Source organism: Lathyrus oleraceus, chromosome 1 (genome assembly GCF_024323335.1).
Source record: "Lathyrus oleraceus cultivar Zhongwan6 chromosome 1, CAAS_Psat_ZW6_1.0, whole genome shotgun sequence".
NCBI classification, from domain to species: Eukaryota; Viridiplantae; Streptophyta; class Magnoliopsida; order Fabales; family Fabaceae; genus Lathyrus; species Lathyrus oleraceus.
In genome coordinates, this window is record NC_066579.1 from 147,951,607 (window position 1) to 147,970,398 (window position 18,792).

Here is an 18,792-nt window from a genome sequence, read left to right on the forward strand (position 1 = left end):
ACAAGCACTCCTACTCCAACAGTTACAGGCGTAACCATAACACCAGTTTACAAGGAACCTCATATTCTTGACCGTGAGGCTCACATCAATCTTGCAACTCCTTTTGAAAAACTGGAAGTCTTGTGTGAATCTCTTGTGGATTTCAACAACATGAAGAGAAATGGAGTAGACCTAACTGAAGAACTTCGTCTACAAGGTTGGGAAAACTACTTTCAACGGCTCTATGGCCCTGTTTACCCAAACCTCATTAAGGAATTCTGGAGGTTTGCTGATGCTGACGACCATTTCATCGTCTCCTTCGTTTTGGGAGCAAAAATCGTGATTACTGAAAAGTCAATAGCCTCATTGCTAAACATGGAGAGAGCCGGAGGAAGAAGGATTTATGACATCAATCCTAGGTCAAAGTACATTGCTCATGAAATCAACCCCACTATCTTCAAACACAACACAGAAGGCAATCCCTCAAAGAACAAGGAACTACATCAGAATCTCCGAGTGTGGCTCAAGATCATTCTGGGAACTATTCATCATCGCCCAACATCCAACTCCTCAGATTACATCAATACAGATCAGAAGTGTATTCTGTACTGTATTCATAAGGGTCTGAAGCTTTGCCTCCCAGCCCTCCTCTTCAAATATCTCAGAGACTCCGTACGGGAGACCAGGAACAACATGAAACCCAGAACCTACATCCCTCTGGGAAGACTTCTCTCTGATGTTCTGATAGAAAATGGGCTCGTAGATCATCTGGAGAAAAACAAACTCATGGAAGATTTGGCAATAGACACTGGAAGGCCTCTGAACTCCAGAAATATGAAAAGCATGGGAATTTTGAAGAAGATTCAAGTCAAACCTACGCTGGACACCTCTTGGGACGCTTTAAAAGATCAGAGGAAGATGCCACATGGTCTCGCAAGGTTCTACAAGAATGAACCCAGAGAGGCAATCCTCCACTATCTCCAACGTCTGAAGGATGAAGGAGTGGACATCTCAGACTTCAGATTAGACGATATGCTAGATTCAGAATCAGACTTCGTTAAGTTCAAAAGAGGTCCATCTGAGAAGTCTTCAAGAGCGAAGAAAGCAAGGCTAGGAGAAACTTCTGAATCAAGACCTCCAGCGCCTCTGCAAGAATCTTCTGGTCAGTCTGCCTCTGCTATTCCCTCTGTACAGCCATTGGCTTCTTCTACTCCTCTACCAACCCCCATCTACACCACATCAGAAACCCCTCCTTCTACAACCAGATCCTCTCAACCTCTACCAAAATTCAATCTTGCCAATACCTCTTTACCACTATCCGAAGCCGAACAATTAAATCAAACCACTTCCTCATCCACAGCCCCAGAATCACCTCCCTATTTCATCATTTCCTCAGATACAGAACACTCTGACCCAACCTCTCCAACCCTAGCCCAACTTCAGGCTCAAAGCCTTGCCTCTCAACAACCAAAACAACCTCCACCTGAAGTAACTTCACCACAACCAACCATCACTCCTTCTGAAGTTCAACCCTCCGACCCTCATACTTCTGACACTATCCCTCCAAACCCTTCCGCTGAACCTGAACCTGAATCTGAAGCTGAACCTGACCCTGAATCTGAACCTGAACCTGAACCTGAACATGAATCTGAACCTCAAACACTAAACCTAAGCCCTCCAACCTCTCCACCTCAAACATCTGAACCTGAACATTCCTTGCCTACCCTAGAGGAAGCCATTATGCTGTTCGCAGGAGCTTCAGTACAAAAGGTCAAGTCTCTGACCATAAACTCTGGCATCAGTGATGATCCTGACTCTGTAAGGACACACTGGAACAGAGTCATTGGCTGGATGACTTCTGAGGCCTTCAAGCTGAAGCACATCTCTGAGCAAGTCAGAAACGACTTCATCAGAGATGCTGAGGCAAGACTACAGGAGCGTCTGGCCAGAGAAGCTGAAGAAGAAGCCAGAAGGCAAGAAGAAGAAAAAGCCAGACAAACAGAAATCCAAAGGGCCAAGGAAGCTGAGGCCAAAGCTCTAGCTGACGCTGCTGCTGCTGTTGAAGCTGAAGCAAAGGCAGCTGCAGTAGCTGAAGCCAGAGTTGCTGAAGAACAGAGTGCTCTGACTCAGGGGGAGTCCTCTACTGTCATTCCTATGGTTCTCAAGACGCTTGAAGAACTTCAGAAAGACCAGAAGGAACTCAAAACCAGAATGGACAAACAGGACACCGTCAACGACAATATCCAGAACCTGCTGACTCAACTGCTTCAGAGAATGCCTCCTCCTCCCCACCCTTAGGCACTTAGGATCTTTTGCTTGTTGCCTTGCTTATCTTTGTTTCTAATGTTTGTTTTTGCCCTTATCTCTGATGTCTGTTATCTGAATATATACAATGTTTTGTTGATTATTTGTTTAATACTTTTTGATTCTGACAAAAAGGGGGAGAAATCAAATAGCTCTGATGAAAAATTGCCTAATACCTTAAGCACTCTGCAAACATACTATTCTCTAAAATTAAACTCATCTAACACTGGACTTAAGAAATTGCAGAAGGTATCAAGAAACTTCATTGCTTGGAAGCTCTGGTAAGAACTTCTGAACTCCCTAGCCTATCTCAGGGGGAGCTCACTTCTATCTGATCTGATTTTTTTTGTTTGTTTCATCTGCTAATTGAGTTTGTTTTGTCATCATCAAAAAGGGGGAGATTGTAAGAACAAAAATTGTTCTACAACAGATTCCAAGATTTTGATGATAACAAAGGACGAAACCAAAAATGGCACTCTAACAAAAAGTTTCTAAGTGTGCAGGAATCTAAATAAAAAGAAGGGAATCTGATTGCGTAATCAGATACAGAATCATATCAGATACATATTATCAGAAGCATCTGAAGTAGTAACGCGCTCAAGATGTTCTAACTCTGAGCACAACAGCAAAACATCAGAGGCATCTGAACAAGGAGTACGCTCTAGAAGTTCTGACTCTGAACTAAGGCATATCCAATTCCAGAAGCTCTCAGCGTCATCTGAAGACATCATCAGAACCCTAAGAGATCAAAACATCAGAAGCTCCGAATCCACATAGCAAGATCTCAGATTAACAGAGTCACGTAGACTCTGATAATGGATTTCCCAATTCAGAAAGAATAATGTCAACCTTGAATTTAAATGGAAAGGAACTATTATTGGAAAGAAGTTATTCAGGGAGACAAAGTTGTTTTGGCAAGAAACAACAGAAGTTATGGCATTGATTCCTAATCAAAGCAAAATCATTTGCCATCAATTTCAACGGTCCTTTCACCTCTATATAAAGGACATCAAACAGCATTGAGAGACACACCTGAACACACCGAAACATTCTCTCTCTCTCTCTCTCTCAATCTTTCACGAAGCTTTTGCTTAGAACGTGAAACATTCTTTTGTTCTTACTGTTGTAATATTTGCTTTATCCTAGAAGCACTCTAGATTACAAAGTCCTTTTTATCTATTACTTTATTTCCTCAAGTGACTCTGCGCAGTCTGTATACTTGAGAGGACTAAGAGATCCTTCTCTTAGACGTTGGTTGTAATAATCTTTCAAGATTAGTGGATTAAGTCCTTATTGAAGGCGAAATCACCTTGGCCGGGTGGACTGGAGTAGCTTTGTGTTATAAGCGAACCAATATAAATTCCTTGTGTGGTCTTTGTCTGAAAAAGCGCTTATTTTCCAAAACAATTCAAACCCCCCTTTCTTGTTTTTCTCACCTTCAGAGATACGTAGGCATAAGACGCGATGTCTTAGCAAGCACACTCCTCTTTAACCCATAGGTAGCCGAGCTACGAAGACTCTGATTCTCAGATTCATATGAGATACGTATGCAGTGGATGCGACGTCCATGCGAGTTATTTTCTTTCGACCATTCTTTTAGTAAGTAGTACATTAGATAAACATACACGCTTTTCTCATCCCTTCAATCATGTTTGCACAAATAAATTTTCAAAAAAACAACAACAACCTTTGCAACAAATGTGAAAAGGGCTCCCTAGGAGTACCTAGGATGCTTTGGGTGCCTAACACCTTCCCATTGCATAACCAACCCCCTTACCCAGATCTCTGACATTTTTACTAGTTTTTGATTCAATAAAACTTTTAGGTTTTTGTTCGCTTTCTAACCATTCCTTTGGATAAATAGAAGTGCGGTGGCGACTCGACTTGTATGATTTACCTTGGATTTAGTCAATATCTCTAATGGTAACGAATACCCCACTACACAAACCAAGTAGGTTTCTTCTCCTTTTTGCTTAAACTCCATATCATTGCATTCGTCCTTCCAAGCTGAGTAGAAACCCCATGTTATCTTCTTTAAATCACAATTGTAGAAGGCTTAAATCTCAAAACTAGGGTTTAGGTTTAAACCGTTTTTGTTGCTGTTTAGGTTTTGAGTTTTGTTGTTAGAACGAATTAAAGTTTCCACTGGTTGCGTGGAAGAACGTTTAGGTTAGGGTTTGAGTTTGTGTTCTTGTTTGGAGCGCCGATCCGGTCGGAGGAGGAATTTTTTAGGTTAAAACGAGGCCGAATTTGGAGTCTCCGGCCAAAAAGAGATGGGGTTTGTGTTTTAACATTTAGGTTTTGGGGTGGGGTCGCCGGAGAAGAAGGCGGCGCCGCCATGGTCGGTCGGCCGCCACCGTCTTCTCTGGCAGGTGTTGGCCGTGTGTGATGACGGAGAAAGAAGCTCAGTTGCAGAGCGTTCTTAAGGTTTGAGAGGCGAAGAGAGAGAGAACAGATTGAAAAATGAATTTTTTGATTAAAAAAGAATTTAAAGTGTGGTATGTGGATGAGCACGGTGGTGACAAGTGTCTCCACCATGGACACTTGTCACCAATGGTTTGATTCTTTCTGGTGGATTTCGTGTGGCATCCATAAATCCTTATCGTGTCCTAGCATAGCTATCATCCGTCCACCCTCATTGACTTAATCAAGTCATGAAATCAAACGGTCCTTGATTCACCTGCACGGTCAATTCGTTGACCAGGTAATCCATGGGATTCGTGGGCCCAACATCTCCTCTGAATTAGGCCCAAAGATGTTTTGTTATTTAAATCCCCTTGTTTATTCAGTAGCACGCCCAGATTTGGGCTTCTCATCTCAAGCCCATTTATCTTACTCTTTGTTTGTTTTTCTTTCATTTTCTATCTTTCAAAATTATATATATATATATATATATATATATATATATATATATATATATATATATATATATATATATATATATATATATATATATATATATATATTGTTATTATTATTATTAATACCTAATGATAATTATTTAATTATTTATTTATATCATTACTATTTAATTACTTATACTATTTAATCAAATAATCCATTAATTATTCAATTAATTAATAATAATATTATTACTATCATTTATAATTTAAATAATTACTTATTTTTGTGGAATATGTGTGCATTATTATTTTGTATCTACTTATTTGTACCAAGTCTTGAATGCATATGTATGACGTGTTATAATTGTGACAAGATTATGTCGATTTCACCGATTTAAAATCATTAAAACCAATTTCGAAAATAAATCACATATTTCTCGATTCAAAGTCGAGCCCATTTTCAAACACCTTTGTAAGTCGATCGCTTTTAAAAGCATCGCCATCAACCTCACATAGCTTACTCTTGGGCTTTCTTACAATGAGACCTACTCGATTTTAATTAATCGATTAGATGAACTACTCACTAAATAAATTCAATTCATTCACAAAATATAAAACCTCGATCCAACATCGAGTATTCTTTATTAAAATTAAATTGAAATACTTAACCACAATTAAATACGATTTCATTTAGGAATGAAAAAGGAGATGGTTTTGAGTTTTCAACTCCTCTCCTCGATTATTTGAACACGAATTCTTTTACTCGATTAATCGAATAATCATCATTTCTGATCCACTTAAGAACATATAAATCAAATCCTTTTATAATAAGGAATGAAAAGGGAGATAACTTTGAGTCTTCAATCTTTTCTCCACGACTATTTGAATACAAGTTCCCTTGCTTGCTTAGTCAAATAATTGTCGTTCCTCTACAAACTTCTAAACCCGATTAAATCAAAACACTCTTATAATAAGCTAAATGAAAATGGACATGACTTTGAGCCTTCAACTTCTCTCCTCAATTGTTTGAATACGAGTTCTCTTACTCGGCTAGTCGAACAATTGTCATTTTCCAACAAACTCAATTAAATCAAATCATTTTCACAATAAATTATACGAAAAGGGAGATGGTCTAGAGATTTCGATTCCTCTCCTCAAATGTTTGGATATGAGTTCTCTTACTCAGCCATTCGAATATTTGTCGTTTATCTTAAAACATATCAACCATACATAAACCTATTTTCATAAACACTCAGATGAAAAAGAAAGTGGTCTAGAGTCTTCTATTCCCTTTTTCGATTATTAGGATACGAGTTGTCTTACTCGATTGTCCGAGTAATCATCATCCATTTAAAATACCTTAACTATTATCAAACTCCTTTTACAATTAAGGATGAAAAGGGAGATGGTCTAGAGCCTTCGATTCCTCTCCTCGACTATTAGGATACGAGTTGTCTTACTCGAATATCCGAGTAATCGTCATCCAACAAAATGTATCAACACATCAAATATATCTCTTTCTCGCCCCCGTGCGATCAAAACCAATCAAACAAAACGTCAAACATATTAATCCAACTTGTCACCCTCGTGTGATCAAAACTCTTTTCAGAAAGAACACTATTTAATCTCTTCTAACGCGCACAACAAACTAGTGCTTAAGCCTCTGCCGAGAGTAGATAAGCCAATGTTTAACCTTTATAATGCGATCTAAAATAGTCGTTCACTAAAAGACACCAACCAGTCGTAGTTCCCTAAACTACGAATGCTCTTATTTCCTTATTGCACCATAAGGATACGTAGGCAGGAGATTGTTGTATCTTCACAAGCACACTAATAAAAAACCTCCTTTTTCCCACTTTTGAGGCCTTCATCCATATCTATCATAAACTCTAATTACTCGAAGAAAAAAAACAACATAAGTTAACACTCAAATCGCAAAGTTGAACTAAAAGGTTCCCATTGAGTACAATGGACGTGAGGGGTGCTAATACCTTCCCCTTGCGTAATCAACTCCCGAACCCGAATATGGTTGCGACGACCATTATTCTATTTTTCAAAGGTTTTATCGATATTTTCCTATTCCCTCATTGGGATAGATAAAGTTCGGTGGCGGTTCTGTTCGAACATAATTTTTTCCACGACCATCGCGAGGAATCGTATTTTTTGAGATGCGACAATGAGGACGTTGCAAAAATTGAAAAAATAATTGAAATAGAAATGGGAAATATTTTGTATGATTTTCTCCATTGATTACAACAATGGCCTTAATCTACCATATAATCTGAACCTCAAGGCCTTGCTTCGGCTGACGGTGACTAGATCTGTCTTTGACCCTCTGATATCTAGCTTGTAGCGTGTAGACTCAACAATCATAGTCAATGCCTTTATCCCTAACTTTTGACTGGATCTTTCAATTCTTTTTATCCACCGGGATGCTCCTTTTTTCCTAAGTCGCCCTTTCGAGTTTTCGACTTAGCGAGCTTCAAACATATTCCCTAACTTTTGCATGGACAAATCATTTTTAGGTCCATCGGGATAGCCATTTTTGCCTAGATTCACCTTGTGGAGATTAATCTAGCGGGATTTTCATCATTTCTTTTTAGGAATAATATTTTTTGACTATGTCTGCATTCACTGGCGAGGGAAAGTGTTCCCCATCCATTGTTGTGAGGATTAGAGACCCACCTGAGAAGGTGTAACACCCCGATAATAATAAAATAATTATTTAAAATTGAGTTAATAATTTATTTATTAATTTAATTAAATAATTGGGAATTTTATTATTATTATTTTTGGATTATTATTATTGTTGGGATAATATTATTGGGTTTTATTATTGGAGTATATAAGTTGGAATAATAAAAAGTCCTAATTTTTGGAAAAGGGTTTTCACGTGAAAAAGGAAAAGAGAAGCGGCTGAAAGAGAAAGGGCAAAGAGGCAGAGCAAGAGAAGAGGAAAAGCTTGAAGCTAACGGAATTTGCCGGATTGACTCAGGTAAGGGGGGTTTATCATCGATTAACGGGTATTATGGGATGATATGTACTGGGTAGTAATAAACTATTGTTTTACCTCTGATTAGATTGATGTATGCTGAAAATGGTGAAATATTGGATGAACGAAATCGGGAAATTTTAATCGAAGGAATTCGTAGAAATTATATGTAGTGATGTTAGGATTTATGAAATCGAATAGGGGATGATTCGGGTTAGATGATATGAGTAATATTGTGTGAAATTTGGACTGTGGAAGAGTGAATTGGATAGATCTCGTAGCAGAGAAAGCCATTGCAGATCTGAGAGTTCTGGTTTCTGGTCATACGCGTATGGCACTAGGCAATACGCGTATGAGATGGCTGGTACGCGTATGGCACTAGGCAATACGCGTATGGATGAGGAAGATGATGTTTTGAACGTGTTTTGGTCTCTGTTGGTACGCGTATGGGAATGTGATACGCGTAGCATACGCGTATGGGCGTAGGCATTACACGTATGGATTTGGTCAGGCGTGGGCAATACGCGTATGGGCATAGGCAATACGCGTATGGGCAGAATTGTGATTTTCTGTGCTGTTGTTATGCAGTTTTTGGTTGTTTAGGCTGAGTGATGTACTTAGCTGATGTATGATGTAGCAGGGATCATTTCCCGTTGTTTTGAGTGGTATAGGTATTAGTAGAGTGTGCTAATACTGTATTTGATTATGTGGCATGATGTGATATGCTTTAGTGATAAAATGTATTAATGATGTGTGATGATATGCATGATGCCGTGAATGTATCAGTTATGTATGCAATTGTGAATAGACTGTTTTATGGCTTAGAGTGTGGGCTTATGTCTATTCTTGAATTGTTGCTGTTGTTGTTGCATTGCTAGGTGATTAGCATGCATACTCTAGCCTTTGGGGCTGTAGCTAATTCCCATGGTGAGGAATTAGTGAGTGAATCATTGTAGATTTGTTGTTGATGTTTGCATGCTAGATGATTAGTGTGCATAGTCTAGCCTTCGGGGCTGTAGCTAATTCCCACGGTGAGGAATTAGTGAGTGAGTCATTAGATCTCAAATGAGTGGGACTAGTGAGCTTAGTAGCCGTATCTGGATTTGATCGGTGAGCTTGAACTATATGTTCGAGAATAGTCGGTACCACATGTGTGGAGTCTCATTGCATAATGAATGTATGGCATATAATATGAAGGGATGTATTCCAGTATTATATGTGTGTTGTGTGTTGTGTTGTTGATGTCGAGTATGGTTGAGATTATACATATGCTATATGTTACTGTTGAATATGATGTTTGAACGGATATTGCCGTTGCTGAGTGCGTAGTCTGATTAGGGTGAATTGATGTGTTATTTACTTAGCATTACATGTTGTTCTATAATGCTTATTATATTGATTGAGGAACTCACCCTTACAACTATTTTTCAGGTAACGAGCAGTGAGTTGAGTAGAAGCTAGTGCTATGGAGTCTAGTGTCGTCCTTAGTGGGTCATGCTCTGGTAGATGTGACATCGGGAGGGGATGTTTGACTATGTTTTAATTTAGTTGTTGACCAACTTTACATGTAATGTAGTACATGATTTGAATGTCGATGTTTTGTATCCGCTGCGAATTATGCAAAAGAGTCTTATTTTGATTTAATAAATGAGTATGACAGGATATTTTGATAATTGTTGTGAAATGATTGTGTGACACCCTTCGGGGCATAATTACTCTGATTGATATGTTATTATTTTAATTAAATATTTTGGGGTATTTAGAAGGGTGTTACAGAAGGCCTTTTTGACTACAAAAGGTCCCTCATAGTTGGGAGTCCATTTGCCTCATGGGTCCGAGTGAATGGCATAATATCTCTTAAGCACGAGGTCTCCAATGTGGTATGACCGAGGAAGAACCTTCTTATCAAAAGCTTGTTTGAGACATCTTTGGTATAACTGACCGTGACTGACGACCGTCAAACGCTTCTCTTCAATTGGATTCAGTTGGTCATACCGAGATTGAACCCATTCAGCTTCATCAAGATCTGCTTCCATGATGACCCTGAGTGAAGGAATCTCAACTTCGATTGGTAGGACAACCTCCATCCCATAAACCAGAGAGTACGTAGTTGCCCCAGTGGATGTGCGGAATGAAGTTTTATAACCATGCAAGGCGAACGGTAACATCTCGTGCCAGTCCTTGTATGTCTTAACCATCTTCTGGACGATCCTCTTGATATTCTTGTTAGCTGCTTCTACAACGCCATTCATCTTGGGCCGGTATGGTGAAGAGTTATGGTGCTTGATCTTAAATTCTTCACACAACTCCCTCATCATAGTGTTGTTTAGATTACTGGCGTTATCAGTGATGATCTTGCTAGGTACCCCATAGCGGCAAATTATCTCTTTCTTGATAAACCGGGTAACCACTTGTCGAGTTACATTAGCATATGAAGTAGCCTCGACCCATTTCGTGAAGTAATCAATAATGACTAGGATGAATCAATGTCCATTGGAAGCTTTAGGTTCGATCATCCCAATCATATCTATGCCCCACATAGAAAAGGGCCATGGAGAAGTTAGAACATTCAACGGAGTTGGTGGTACAAAGATCTTATCACCATATATCTGGAACTTATGGCATCTTTTCACAAAGTTGTAGCAATCAACCTCCATCGTTGTCCAATAATAACCAGCCCGGAGAATCTTCTTAGCCATAGCAGGACCTTTCGCATGTACACCCTCGCAGCCTTCGTGTATGGACCTTATGATTGTACTAGCTTCATGTCTATCCACGCATCTGAGCAGTAGAGAATCATAATTCCTCTTATATAACACATAACCGTTTAGGAAGAACTTAGAAGAGAGTCTTCTTAGAGCCTTCTAATCGATAATGGATATACCCCCGGGATACTGTCGTTTCTCCATAAATGTCTTTATGTTATAGAACCAAGGCTTATCTTCAGAATCCGCCACAATTGCTAGACAATGTGCTGGTTCATCTAAGTGGTCAATCTGGATGGATGGTGCCTCATTCTTCCATTTGACTTTGAACATAGATGCCAGCGTAGCTAGAGCGTCTGCTAACTGATTTTCTTCCCTAGAAATATGATGAAAGGAGATCTCATCAAAATAGGGGATCAATTTTCTGATATGCTCTTTGTAAGGTATCAACTTGCTATCTCGAGTATCTCAGTCGCCTTTCACTTGACTGATTACCAGAGCTGAATCACCGAATACCTCGAGGATTTTGATTCTCAAGTCGATTGCCGTCTCTAAACCGTAGATACATGCTTCATATTATGCCATATTGTTGGTGCAGTCAAAGCATAATCTAGCGGTGAAGGGGATGTGGAAACCAATTGGAGAAGTGATAACAACACCTATAACATGACCCCGGGCATTGGAAGCACCGTCGAACACGAGCGTCCATCGGGATCCTGGTTCGGGGCCTTCCTCAGGGCTTACCTCGAAGCATGGCATAGTAAAATCTCTGATAAACATGATGTCCTCATCTGGAAAGTCAAACTTTAATGATTGGTAACCTTCGACAGGCAGGTGAGCTAGATAGTCAGACAGAATACTCCCTTTAATTGCTTTCTGGGTCACATACTGTATATCATACTCGGTGAGTAGCATTTGCCACCGGGCAATTCTACCAGTAACAACAGGCTTTTCAAATGTGTACTTTATTGGATCCATCTTGGATATCAATAAAGTAGTGTGGAAAATCATATATTGTCTCAGGCGTTGAGCAACCCAAGTCAAGGCAGAACAAGTCTTCTCTAAAAGTGAGTATCGGGTCTCACATTCAGTGAATTTCTCGCTGAGATAGTAGATATCATGTTCTTTCTTGCCTGTGTCGTCATGTTAACCCAATACTCAACCCATAGATTCATCCAACACTGTCAGATACATAATGAGTGGTCGACCAGGAATCGGTGGTACCAGGATTGGTGGTTGTTGCAAGTACTTTTTTATTTTATCGAATGCCCCTTGGCAATCGTCATTCCACACAATCGATTGATTCTTTCTCAACAACTTGAAAATCGGTTCGCAGGTAGCTGTCAGGTGAGATATGAATCTGGAGATGTAATTAAGTCTCCCAAGGAAGCCTCAGACTTCTTTTTCTGTTCGGGGAGCTGGCATCTCTTGGATGGCTCGAACTTTGTCGGGATCAACCTCAATACCCTTCTGACTGACTATGAAACCCAAAAGTTTACCTGACCGGACTCCAAAAGTACATTTGGCTGGATTCATACGCAGTTTAAACTTTCGGAGCCTGACAAACAATTTTCTCAGATTAACCAAGTGATCTTCCTCAGTACTGGATTTGGCAATCATGTCGTCCACATAAACCTCGATCTCTTCATGAATCATGTCGTGAAAGAGTGTTACCATGGCGCGTTGATATGTTGCACCTGTATTCTTCAAGCCGAATGGCATGACTTTGTAGCAGTAAGTTCCCCACGGTGTGATAAAGGTTGTCTTCTCCATATCATCTGGTGACATCTTGATCTGATTGTACCCGGAGAACCCGTCCATGAAAGAAAAGACGGAGAATTGAGTTGTGTTGTCGACCAAAACATCGATATGAGGCAAAGGGAAGTCATCCTTTGCACTGGCTCTATTGAGATCTCGATAGTCTACACACATTCTGACTTTACCATCTTTCTTAGGAACTGGAACGATATTAGCAACCCACTGCGGATACTCAGAAATGGCTAAGAAGCCAACATCTAGCTGCTTTTTAACCTCTTCCTTGATCTTGAGTTCCATATCGGGTCTGGTCCTTCTGAGCTTTTGCTTGACTGGAGGACATTCAAGCTTGAGCGGTAGATGATGTTCAACAACGCTGGTGTCCAACCCTGGCATATCTTGATATGACCAAGCGAAGACGTCCACATATTCCCGCAACAGATCTACCAACTCGGAGTGTACATGCTTGGCGAGAGATGCCCCAACTTTCACCTCTTTTTTGTCAGTTTCAGAACCCAAGTTAATGACATCCAGTGGTTCTTTGTATGGCTAGATCTCTTTCTCTTCGTGCTCAAGGAGTCGTGCTAGTTCAGCTAGTAATTCGCAATCTTCCTCACTGTCATCTTTAGCTTGGTTGATTAGAAGTCCAGATTCACAGTTGATTTTAGCCATGTTGTAATCAGTGATTTTATTTGCTCTGCATATGATGAGCTTATTTTAGTATGCTTTTTTTGAGAAAAAGTGAAAAAAAAAAGAAATCTTTTTCCATTTCGTTGTTTTTAGTGAAAATGAAAAATAACTGAAAGAAAAGGAACACGAGTTTTGCATGTAAAAAAGTACTTTTATTTATTCACATAATACTTTTAAACATGGGGGCCCTTACAAGCTATCCTCTCGTCTCGGGCAGGGAGGAGGGACAGAGAAAACAAAATGCATTACGTTTTTTCCGAGTACACCATAGGTATCACGGTGGCCGTCCAATTGGGAAGCTTGAATCCTGGAGGACATCTGCGAACAAGGTTGGGTGCCCCTGGCTTGTTACCACTGGACTCTCCGATGACTGCTACGGTATGCTTATTTTGATAGCCGGCGTTGCTGAACTTGACCGGGTTGAATTGCTTTTTCTTTGGACTCACTTTGCGTGTTGCTGGGTGATAACCGATACCAAACCTATTGCGCTTTTCTTCCACATTGACGACCTTGCCCCAACCGGGAAGCAGACCTTTCTCCAATGTATGCTTGGCACTCTTCATTGAGGATAGGATGGTAGCGGATGATTGATTGTTGTTGGCAGATGCAAAACTGACATCTTCAAACTCTAGACAGTGGAGCGGAACCTCGACGATCCCCTCATCGGTTTCAACATATCTGAAGGAGGAGAGTTCACTGATCAACAAATCTTCTTCCCCACACATAATTACCAGCTTGTCATCTATCAGTTACTTCAACTTCTGATGCACCCCAGCGGCATGAATCCATGGTCGGCCCAACAAACAACTGTAGGCTGGGTTGATGTCCATGACTTGAAAAGTAATATCGAACTGGTGTGGTCCAACACAAATCGGAAAATCGACCTCCCCAATTACCTGCCTTCGGGAACCATCGAAAGCTCTGACAATCAATGCATTGGTTCTCATCTCGGGCCGCTTAAACTGTAACTAACTTAATGTAGATTTTGGCAGTACATTAAGCGAGGATCCAGTATCAACAAGAACTCGGGATAAGAGAGAGTCAGTACATGTGACTGGAATATGTAGCGCTTTGTTGTGGGCCTTTCCCTTAGAAGGTAACTCTGCTTCATTAAATCCCAAATACCTACTGGCGGTGATGTTGGCAACCACGTCGTCAAATTGATCGACCGTGATATCTTGCATCACGTGAGTGGTATTTAGAACTTTCAGCAATGCTTTGCGATGAGCCTCAGAACTCAACAGCAAAGACAAAATTGATATTTTGGAAGGCGTCTGATTCAACTGTTCAACAATCTTGAAGTCACTCTTTCTGATCAGTTTGAGGAATTCCTGACTTTCCTCAAAGGTGATACTCTTCTTGTGATCATTAGACTATTCTTTTTCAACCATCCGCCCTTTCTCTTTGGAGACTTCGGCCTCTGCAGCTTTGTCATTGTCAATAACTCTCGTCACTACCGGAGCAGTCGTCACGGTCGGAGTGGCGAGTACAGTTGTCTTTGCCTGCGGAGTCGGCGTAGGAGTTGCCTTCTCGTTAGGTGAGACAACTGTGGGTACTGGAGACACCCTAGGAGTGTATTTAGGAGCGAATACACGGCCACTTCGAGTCATGCCTCCCGCTCCAGCGATGTTGACGATCTCCGTATCAGGAATGCATATTTCTTTCCCTCCCAAATACGTTGTGGTCTCATAATTCCAAGGCACTACCTTGGTATTCTGATACGAAAACGAAGTTGGAACACGGAAATGGATCGGCTGAATCCTCTTGGGAGGAGCTTCAACCTTCTTCTTCTTGTATACAAATGTTATCGGTTCAATCGCTGCTACCTCTTTTGCTGCTTTAGACTTAGAGAACTGTAGTAACCCTTGATTCATCAGTTCTTGCACGCACTCTCTCAATTGCTCACAACCATCTGGATCAGACTCACATACTAAGCAATCACTATGTACTCCCTCCAGAAACCCAAATTCTTCAAGTTTTCTCAACACAACAGAGAACGGATTTTTCACCTCATCGACCCACTTCACAGGTTCTGCGGGTTCTTCCTCAATGACGACACTGACTGAAGGACCATCATGATTACGTAGGGGATTTGTCTTAACATTTGGCTTTTTCTCCGATAAGGTCAAGATTTTCCTATCAATCAAGTCTTGTATTTTATTCTTTAATGGCCAGCAATCTTCGGTGGAATGTCCCACGTGGCCGACGTGGTAGGCGCATGAGGCGTTAGGGTTATGTTTATAATGGTAAGGCGGCATAACTTGGGGGATTTATTTTGGCACAATGACCCTCACATGGATCAAATATGGTACCAAGTCTGTATAAGGTACTGGGATCTTGTCATACTGAGTGCGCTTGCCATAGTTTCCTCTGTTACTCTGCCCCTGATTCTGCCCTCTATTGTCACAGTTGTATTGTCGATTCTGATCTTTCTGAGCAGGAGCTGGTTGTTGATTGCTTATTTGTGGTTGATACTGGAAAGGCGGTTGTTGGTATTGAGCTGCGGCGACATACAGATAAGGATAGTACGACATAGGGGTCATTGGAACTCGATATCAGGGGCGAGCCTTCGCCATCACAACATTTGCTTCCCCCTCCTTCTTCTTCACGAAGCCCTCATGCGGTCTCTTGTTGACTGACTGCGAAGCGGTCTTGTCTATTATTTTCCCTGACTTCAGCCCACTTTCAACGCGTTCCTCAATTGTGACCATATCAGCGAAGTTTGTTGATGAATTGCCAATCATTTTCTCAAAATACAGCCCATGCAGTGTGCCCATGAAGATGTCAACCAACTCATTATTAGATAGTGTTGGTCGAACCCTAGACGCCATTTCGCGCCACCGTTGAGCATACTCTTTAAAGGTTTCATTAGACCTTTGTGATTGGTTCTGTAGTTAAAGCCTTGTTGGAGCCATGTCAAGGTTGTATTTGTATTGTTTCAAAAATGCCTCGGAGAGGTCTCTCCATGATCGGATCTTCGAGCGCTCCAAACTCATATACTAATCCAAGGAAGCCCCAGTCGGGCTGTCTTGGAAGCAGTGAATCAGGAGGTTGTCGTTATCAATATGCGAAGCCATCTTCCTGCAGTACATAATGATATGACTGCGGGGACAGCTAAGGCCTTTGTACTTGGGGAGATCAGGCACTTTGAACTTCTGAGGCAAAACCACGTTCGAGACCAAGCAGAGGTCTCGAGCGTCTATTCCAAAAGAAGAGAAACCCTCAATGGCCATTATTCTGTCATCCAGAAGTTGGTAATCCTCCGGTTTGTCCGAATCAACAACTGGGGGAGCGACCTGACTGGCCGGTCGAGAGGCTTCAGGAGCGATTGGTGATGGCATGCTCAGGTTGAACCACATGGGCGGGTAAGAGAAGCCTGGTGGCACAGTCTGAGCAGCATTGGAAGGTTGAAAGTACTGCATCCCAAGCTGAGAATTGGACGCTTGAGGTGCCCATGCCTGCATATACTAGGATGCAGGGTTCATCATCATGGGCACAGATCCTGCCCCTGGGTAGCCAAAGGGGACGAGGATCTCGCCGGTGCTCGCAGCTTGAGCAGTTTGGCTAGGCAGTTGAAAATGGAGGCGCAGGCCTCGGTAGTCTTCATCGTCGTTAGGGAGGTCATCAGGGACCTGACCCTGGCTGTCCTCTGAGTCAGCAGCAATGACCGGAGTAGTGTGGAGAGAAGGGAGAACCCAAGGGAAACCAGAGTTTCCAGCAGTAGTGGTAAGAGTCGAGTGAGGGAAGAAAACTCCCCTACTGGTGAGGCTAGCAGCAAGGTGGGGAGGCATTCCCCACGGGTAGGCAGTAGCAAGCCTAGCAGGATCCGTGGGGACCACCTGGCGGTTCCCAGTGTTAGGCACCACAGTTTCCGCCGGAGGATCGACGGTAGTGCCAACAGCAGTATCAACAATGGTCACCTCAGCAGCACGGGTGACTTTGGCAGCAGCAGAGGCAGGGTTCCTCTGAGATTGGAGGAGCTCCAAAATGGTCTCTATGTTGCCCCTGAACACATTCATTTCCCCTTGCACCTGGGCAAGGGATTCACGGACAACAGCGTTATCGGCTTCGTATTCGGCCATGATCTTAGCTTTGTTGGAACGTGTGTAGTATGAATGACGAGTCGTCGTTGTTGCTGCAACAAAACGGCGAGTGTAAGCATTTTGTTTTTTGACAACTTTTGACAAGTAAATGTAGTGAGGCATGCAAAAATATTTGATGTGTGCATTTAATATTATTATTATTTTTTGTAAATACAAATAAATTCCAAGGAATCCGCGAGTCTATTTAACACAAGCAATTATGAAGCGAATAAAGAGAGACAATTTATGAAGCCAATAATCGAGAAACTCTTTTTATTCCATATCGGTAAACATAATACAAATACATCAAGAAAATGCCCCTAGGCTACAAGAAGATCACATCAGTCCAATCAGACCTCAATCTACTGAAATATAAGCGACTAGAAACAATTAGACAACAACTCCTCGTAGTAAGCTTGTGATTTGGGAGACAGATAGGCGCTCCATTTTCCCAACATCGCACTTCCTTCAGATGGGGGGTTATTCACAACTGTCTTCCCTCGGTCGGAGGGGTCTTCGAGACACTCATTCAATTGTATGTTGCTGTCGTTCGGGTTCCCATGTGATTGCCCCTTTAGCTTTTAGATTTCTTCCAGCTTCTGATCCAGCTCGTACTGGTTCTGGCGAAGGGTGACTTCTATCTGTTTGTTGCGGCTTCTTTCATCCTTCAATTCCTTCTTACAAGCTTCTAGCAAGCTTTGAAGTTTCTTCATTTGCTCCATGTGTTCTAATTCTGCTTTACCAGCTCGGTACTGGGCTTCGGCTAACTGCTTCTTTTTGGTCGTCAGACTGGCATAAGTCCCTTTGAGGGTGTCACCCACCTTAAGTCTTTTGAAAACCTCAGTCTGTACCTCATCATCAGCTTGGCGAACTCGGTCCCTCTTCTGGTTCAGATTGAATTTCAAGGTTTCTTTCTCCAATGAAATCTTAGCAAGCTTAGATTTGAGATCGACATTCTCTCTTTCTAGAGTCTTGATAACCTTATTCAATTCATCCATCTCAGAATTAGGCTGGTTCTCTAACTCAGAATATTGGAGGTTCATGGATGGTTCAGGCGGGAACGACAATAAGACCTTACTGACTCTGCTTTTGACCCAACTGGTGTAAGCTTCCTTGGCGAATTCTTCTTACCCATCTCTGCTCTTCCTTGAGGACAAATGGACCCCCAGGCTTTGATAATCTTCTTGATCAACTCTGGCTCTTCGACTCCTTCGTACAAAACAAAACCTTCTACACTTTCGAGATTAGGTTTGTCTACCATAGGATATCCAAGTTGTCGTAATGCTAACCTCGGGTTGTATTTGATTCCTCCTTTTGCACCAAGAAGGGGAACATTAGGGAAATCCCCACAGTTGAGGATGAGCTTGACGCCATCATACACTCGAGAATACCAAGGAATGTCTTAGGCTTTTAAGGACATGATCCTCTGGGACCACTTCAGA

The 18,792-nt window shown here is 41.5% G+C and overlaps 1 protein-coding gene across 1 annotated transcript; it reads right to left on the minus strand.

Moving 5' to 3' along the window:
* Positions 1-17,931: 17,931 nt before the first annotated feature.
* On the minus strand, positions 17,932-18,393 carry LOC127096354 (uncharacterized). Its single transcript, XM_051034939.1, has one exon. The coding sequence runs from the start codon at positions 18,391-18,393 to the stop codon at positions 17,932-17,934; it is 462 nt and encodes a 153-aa protein (XP_050890896.1).
* Between the last annotated feature and the right edge of the window lie 399 nt (positions 18,394-18,792).

Bases quoted from the DNA above. Each gene is read 5' to 3' on its own strand.
- LOC127096354 (XM_051034939.1), bottom strand. From the start codon at position 18,393: ATGAACCTCCAATATTCTGAGTTAGAGAACCAGCCTAATTCTGAGATG.